The following is a 7,523-nucleotide window of genomic DNA, read 5'->3' on the forward strand; positions in this document are numbered from 1 at the left end:
AGTTGTTCTGCAGAAAACCAGTACGGTAAAAATTGTGTGATATTATTGCTAGTTCCAGATCCAATAAACCAATATCAGGCCAGGTCAAAAATCATAAGATTCACACAATTGTGTGCCCTGAAAAATCCTCTTCAAATTGTACTTGTGCTTCTTTCTGCTTTGCAGTCACCAGTTGCCACATTTGCGACATTATATAAAAATAAAACAAAATACACTTCTTTTATTCACAAAATGCTGGAGTAACTCAGCAGGTCAGGCAGCATCTAGGGAGAGAAGGAATGGGTGACGTTTTGGGTCGAGACCCTTCTTCAGACTACACTTCTTTTATTGTCAATTCATGAATAATAGAAAAATTAGAAATAGAAAATAGAAAAATTATGAAATGGATTTGTCACACTTTTTTCTTATAAAAGTGATTGTCAGCTATTCAGGCAGCTAAATGTTACTGGCTAACTGTTTTTTTACTGATCCCTCTGTACAGTTTCAGGAGTTTTAATAAAAAAGTGGGCGAGTATCTGATTAAATATAGTGCTGGAAAAAATAAAGATGACGAATTACATTCTGTTGCGCTTCTTGATTGAACTGATTTGTGGAGAAGATTTCCGTACAATTGAGCATTATATCCCAACAGCTGCCAAAGTAGAAATTCCACCTCAACCCAATTTTAAAAACACCAACAAAATGTCAGTCATAAAGAGATACAGCGTAGAAACATACCCTTTGGCTCACAGAGTCTGTGCTGACCAACAACCACCCATTTACACCAATCTAATCTAACTTTCTTCTCAAGATAGACACAAAATGCTGGAGTAACTCAGCGGGACAGGCAGCATCTCTGGATAGAAGGAAGGGGTGACGTTCAGGTCAAAAGTCTTCTTCTGTAGAAGACCCTTCTACAGCTTGAGGAAGGGTCTCGACCCAAAACGTCACCCATTCCTTCTATCCAGAGATGCTGCCTGTCCTACCGAGTTACTCCAGCATTTTGTGTCTATCTTCGGTGCATACCAGCATCTGCAGTTCCTTCCTACACTAACTTTATTCTCCCCATATTGTCATCAATTACCCCCGGATTCCATCACTCACCTGCACACAAGCGGAAATTTCCAGCAGTCAATTAACCTACAAAAACTTATGATATGGGGGGGGGGGAATCAAAGCACCCGGAGGAAACCCACATGATCACAGGGAGTATGGAAATTCCACACAGATAGAATCCAAGATCAGGATTGAACCCAGGTCTTTGTTGCTGTGGCAACTCTACAAGCTGCGCTGCTGTGCTGCCCCTAAAATGCATTCTGCATCTGTAAGGAAATCATAAAACTGGTGGTGAAGGTGTGCAACCAAAAGCCTTCTTTCTAGTTGTATCCACTCAGCAAAAGTATCTTCACATTCTAAAGATAAGATACAAGCCGGCTTGGCATATGGTTAAACATCCTTTTGGTTGTTTATAATCAGCATCCAGTCAACTTACCTTGATGCAACGGGTCTTGCTGATGTAGGTGTAAGTGTGAATGTATGTGTGAATGTTGATGGTGATGTGGCGTCACATTGAACATCTGTAGTCTTGTAAGTGGGTCATTTGCAAGTGATGCCATGCGCTCAGCGTGTATTCTCTCTGCTGCCAGTCTGTCAGCGTAGGACATCTCGGGCCGCAGCTGAGGGCCCGCAAGAGCGAGTCTTTCTCTTTCCAATGGATTCAAGCCGTGGTGGAAAGGAGGGAACGGATGAACCCCCGCTGCGGGTTGGATTGTCAAGGCACCGTGCCTAGCAAATGGATCCATGGGATTAGCAGCTGGGTGAAGGCCTTCCAGTTCAGGTGGCTTAACCTCAAAGCCTGGCTTCATCCTCTCACGGAATTCCCTTTCGCGAATCTCTCTCTCCCGAATCTCTCGCTCGCGCAGTTCTCTTTCTCTCATCCCATGGTCAGCGCTGTAGAGGCTGGGCATGTGGTACGCCAGGATGGGATCAGATGCATTTAATGGAACAAAGAATGGGTGGTTACGGTTGGTTGGAGACATGACGTGTGGCCTTGCATATTCACTGAGTGTCCTTAGTGCCGGGGTATCCGGTCCAATGTAAGGAGGAACAGCTGCAATGGTCGTTGGTGGAGGCTCAAACGAAGGTCTTAAATGCGTTGGTCCAACAAGTTGAGATTCTGTCATGCGGCTCTCATGGGATGAGCTGGATGCTTTCTGTCAAGGAATCAATTTTACAGAATTTAATAAAAAGAAAAGTGCACATTCTGGGAATGAAAACTGTAAAATGCTAAAAATCACGGCAAATTAGCCACAAGGAAATAGGAGCATGACGTTAGACTTTGTGGAGATACAGCGTGGAATCAGGCCCTTCGGCCCACCGAGTCCATGCCAATCAGCAATCACCCCATACACCAGCACTATCCTACACATTAGTGACAATTAAAAATTTTACCGAAGCCAATTAACTTGTACGTCTTTGGAATGTGGGAGGAAACCGGAGCACGCAGAGAAAATCCACGCGGTCACAGGGAGAACGTAGAAACCCCGCACAGACAGCACCCATAGTCCGGATTGAATCTGGGTCTCTGGCATTGTGAGGCATCAACTCTCCAAGTACCCTACCGTGCCACCCTAGGGGTTGGTCACTCAACCTCTCAAGCCCGCCCTGGCATTCAGCATGATTGCATTAGCCAGTTCCAGGTCACAATTCTTCTGTTAAGGAGTCCCAAAATAACCCTCAACTACTTGATCTTTCCAAAGCGAATCCATCTTCTCTTTAAATTTCTTTGATGATCTTGTCTCGGCAGCTTTCCAGGGTAGAGAAATGTAGAGACTCGCTACCCTCTGTGAAATGATCAGGATTAATCTAACTTAATATGTTGGCTCCCTTTCTTCACACGGTTTATTTGCTGACATGCTTTTTCTCATCATCTTTTTTTAATTTTTAGTTCCTATTAGCAAACACTCAGCACCAAAACTTGTCATTCACCATTATGGAGGATAATTAACCTGCTGTGATAGTTCAACGTCTACATTTGCAAAAATGCATTTATGTGAACTATGTGAATTGCTATCAAATCTAAGAAGCAGCAAATAACTACGGAAAAGAGATAATTGTTTGAACAACGATTTACAAAACCTGGAGGATTTGTATACAATTGATCACTTTTCCTTTATTGCAATAGTTAAGTTGGAATTTGAATAATATTCTTCAACATTTTATCATTTGGCAAAAGGCTTCGAACATTTTAATAGACAGTACATTAACAACAGAACTCCTGCAATCCAAATTTAGACTATATTGCAGCTGTTTTCCATTAGTTTTTGAAAACACCAGAATCGCACGAACAGTAAGAGAATCTCTTCATCAGTAAATGGGTCAGGATATAAAATATCACTGCAGATAAAACCCAACTTTTCTAATTGGCAAAGTGAGCTGGTGGTAGATGAAATAGATATCAGGGTAGCTACTGGGAGCAGTTAGTCATTTGTGCATGGGTTTTTTTAAACGATGGTTTCTCTTTTTTCCATGAGGTAAGTCTGCCAAGCATTTCCCAGGGAAATGAACGGGGGCAGACAACTTACTGCTAAACCTGGGGCAGGGTATTTTTGCCAGAAATGCACGATTCTGCTCCAGATAATAATTCATTCCTCACTTCCGATTACGGACAGCAGGACATATCAACCATTGACAAAGCAGCTTCTGAGCACCGAAAAGATGTTCACTGGTGATAGTGCCACACAATTTCTTGATTAGTATGGGTGTCAGGGATTATGGGGAGAAGGCAAGAGAATGGGGTTGAGAGGGAAAGATAAATCAGCCATGATTGGATGGCGGAGTAGACTTGATGGGCCGAATGGCCTAATTCTGCTCCTATAACATGAACAGTGCTATTTCATACTTGTTGCAGGGAACATACAAGGCATTCAGCCCAACTTGTCTGTGCCAGGGTTTATGTTCTACCATCTATTCCACGTCTCTTGACAACAGTGACCTATTGAAGTGGATTTGACTCCTGATGGACCATCAAAAACCAAAGATTGGACAAATTCTTGCCCAGCATTCCATGAGACCACTAGATCTATTTTTACAGCAATGTTTAACCAAAAACACATGCTGTGATTTGAAGAAAGTGTGAGGAAAAGTTTTTTCCATTCACAAACTAGGTTAGCTCAAAGACACAGCTAAGGTTCTGTTTTTCCACAGTCTGACTGCAAAAATTCAGTGCTGTAGAAACTTCTCAAGGTGCTGATCCACTTAGAGCTCCTCCCACATTAAATCAGTCATTCTGTGAAAATTGATGATAAGGGACGAATTAGCCTAACTAGGTTCAAATGCGAGGACTTAGAAGAGCAAGTTAGACACAGAAGAGTTTGTTGAATGTAAAGAGGAGGGGTTTAATCAATCAAACGTCATTAGTACATTTTTTATATCATATAATGGAGGGTTGGGGAGGGTGGTAGATGAACTTGGGAACCGAAAAAAATCTAAAGTCAGGTCGGATTAATCTGTGCAAGGGAGAGGGGTCTTCAGAGTTGATTAGTGAGTTGAACGAACAATTACAGTTAAGAGTTGAAACTATGCAGGTCTTTTTTAACACAAAAAATTATAGCTCTGTAAGGTAGCATTTCTTGTAAAATCGTGTATCATGTAATTCTTTTGCAGTTATTGTAAGTAGTAATAAGTAGTATTATTTATTTTCAATAATTTCTGTAAGAGAGTTCAGAGTTGAGCTGCACGAAGTATTGGCTAGCTTTACCCCACCAGCATGGGTTCAGATAATTGATGTCGGGGGGGACGGACTACCTATGCTCTTCAATTGCATCAGTGAATCATGTTTTCCCCTCCCTTGCGAGCTTACCTAGCTATTGAATAAATACATTTAACCTGTTCACCCCAGCTTCTCCCCGAAGTAGTGAGTTCCACGTTTTGAACCACTCTCTAGGAAAGTAGTTTCTCTCTAATTCTCTGTTGGATTTATTAGCAACCCTTATATTTATGGGCATTTGGCCAAACCAGTCAGCCATTCCAACACGGTGCACCTACCGCTGCTCTCTCCGCTTCCCTCTCACGTTCCCGCTCTCTTTCCCTCTCTTTCTCTTTCTCCTTTTCCTTCTCCTTCTCTTCCTTGGCCTTCTGCTCCGCTTCTCGCCTGGCCTTCTCTATCACTTCTTCCCGCTTCTTGGCCAGCTTTGAGCCTTGCAATGGTACAAAGTAGAAGTCTGTTCTTCCACAGGAGTTGTAGCCACGATCCAAATACTTAATGAACCTGAAACAATGCACAAAGGGGAAACGTCGGTAAACCAAAACTTACAGTTTTTTATTTGCAAGTTACAGGGCAAAATAAAACCAAAAGCTTGCGATAATAAGTTTTTGAACAGAAAAATATCACCTCATATATAATTACACCAGGCATAATTTTTTTTTAAAGCATTTTGAATAGCACTAGTTATTCAACATATTTTATAAAATGATCGGTAATAATGAATACATAAAGAAAGGTCACCTGGCTGACTGACTGGCGTGGCTCGGAATGCTAACCACCGTTGGTTCTGGAGATGGACTTCTGTTTGGAGATGGTGGGGGGCTATCTGGATCCTCTTGCTCGTCCGGGACTTCCTCTTTAATCTGAATGTTGGTCATGGTGGCGGGAGGAGTGTTTGTAACGTTGCCGGTGGAACACATGGATGTCACGATGGACGCTGTAGGCTGAATGGTGGAAATTGGCGCCACGCTGGAGGCGGAGGTTGCTGTCGAAGACGCAATATTGGGAGCACCAGACGGGATGAAGGAATGCTGGGCATATGACGGCTGGGGAGGGACTTGGTGGGGCACGGCTTGGGGATGCGTTGCGCTTGCTGGGAGATTCTGGGCTTGGGTTAATACAGGGGGTTGTGCGGGGGGAGGCAGGATCTGCTGCGTTTGGGGCATTAACTGCAATGGTGGTGGATGAACGGAGGGTGTATGGTGGGTAGAAAGGGAACTCAGCGGTTTTAAAGCTGGAGGAGGCGGGAGGTTTGAAGGCATCTGTGGGAATGGAGGATGGCCTGCGAGATGGGTAGGTGGTTTATGGGACTGCTGGTTGGAAATGGGTGTAATTGGGGTCGTGGGCGGCGGTTTAATATGAGGCATCGTGACAGGGGCAGGCAGCAAAGGCTGGGGCTGGGCGGGCGGAGGCTGCACTGGGACCTGCGCCGGAGTGTGCGGCTGCCCCGTGGCCGGCACCTGGGCGGAGGAGGCCTGCGCCATCTGAGGCGGGGGGTTGATGGAGAACGGTGGCCCCTGCAGCTGGTGCTGGATGTGAGCGGGGGCCTGCAGCGGGTGAGGCAGCGGCTGCACCAGCGAATGCAGCGGGGGCTGCGATTGAGGCTGCAGCTGCTGCTGGATCGGCGGGTGAGGCGACGTGAGTCTCTGGGGATGTAGCTGCGGCGTAGGCTGTATCAGAGAATGAGGCGGCGTCTGGCTCCGAGGCAGTGGAACTGGGGACAACGTTTGAGGAATCGACATGGCGCAGGAAGATGCCGGTGGAGGCATTTGTGGCGGTTCCAGCGAAGTTAGAGGCATGGAGGCACATGGACTCTGAAGGACTTGAGGCTGAGACTGCAGCACTTGCTGCTGGGCCGAGGAATCAGAATCACTCTCATTGTCCCTTGGGCTTGGTATACTTGGTGACGTGCTGCGATTGTCCTGATCAATATCCTTTGGATCGCTGCTTCCTTCATCATTCACACTGCGGCTGTCAGAACTCTCCCCTTCAGATGGTGAGTTTGGCCTGCTGATCTGTTTTGATTTAAAAAAAATAGCACAAATCATCAATTAGTAATTGCTCAAATTAGTACCTGCTTATTCTAGTATTTGGTCAAACTAAGTAAATGGTCAGAAGGGTCCCAACCTGAAACAGCACCTACCCATGCACTCCAGAGATGCTGCCTTACCAGCTGAGTTACTCAAGCACTTTGCAATTTTTTGTGTATTAACCAGCGTCTGCAGTCCTAAATGCTTTATGAACTTTCATCAGATATGCTAAACTTAAAAATAAGCGCTGTACAATTAGGTGGAGGTTTCCAACAAAGAGGCAATGTTAGGAGTTCCTGATGGGAAGAAGGAATGCTGGGCATTTGGCGGCTGTGGTGGAACCTGGTGGGGCCCGGCTTGGGGATGCGTTGTGCTTGCTGGGAGATTCTGGGCTTGGGTTAACACAGGGGCATGTGCAAGGGGAGGCTGGATCTGCTGCGTTTGGGGCATTAACTGCAATGGAGGTGGATGAATGGAGGGGTATGGTGGGTGGAAAGGGAACTCAATGGTTTTAATCACAGCACAATTAAGATGCTAATTCCAAACAAAATGGTGAAGGGACTGTGTCGTGATTGCAGCATTTCACTGATTTTGCTTCCCAGCTGTTACCAGGCAATGAACCATCCTACCAACAACTAGAGAGCAGTCCTGAGATACTATCTACCTCATTGGAGACCCTCGGGCTATCTTTGACCGGACTTTATCTTGCACTAAACGTTATTCATGTTATCCCCTTTATCATGTATCTG

General features: G+C 45.1%; 1 protein-coding gene across 1 annotated transcript; it reads right to left on the bottom strand.

Moving 5' to 3' along the window:
• Window positions 1-1,471: 1,471 nt before the first annotated feature.
• Window positions 1,472-6,792, bottom strand: LOC144591842 (arginine-glutamic acid dipeptide repeats protein-like; the record flags this gene model as incomplete). Its single annotated transcript, XM_078395855.1, has 3 exons — window positions 5,486-6,792; window positions 5,026-5,248; window positions 1,472-2,192 (listed from the first exon to the last, which is right to left on the bottom strand). Coding segments are annotated over exons 1-3 (2,251 nt in total), but the record flags the coding sequence as incomplete, so codon positions are not given.
• Between the last annotated feature and the right edge of the window lie 731 nt (window positions 6,793-7,523).

Source organism: Rhinoraja longicauda, unplaced genomic scaffold (assembly GCF_053455715.1).
Source record: "Rhinoraja longicauda isolate Sanriku21f unplaced genomic scaffold, sRhiLon1.1 Scf002286, whole genome shotgun sequence".
NCBI classification, from domain to species: domain Eukaryota; kingdom Metazoa; phylum Chordata; class Chondrichthyes; order Rajiformes; family Arhynchobatidae; genus Rhinoraja; species Rhinoraja longicauda.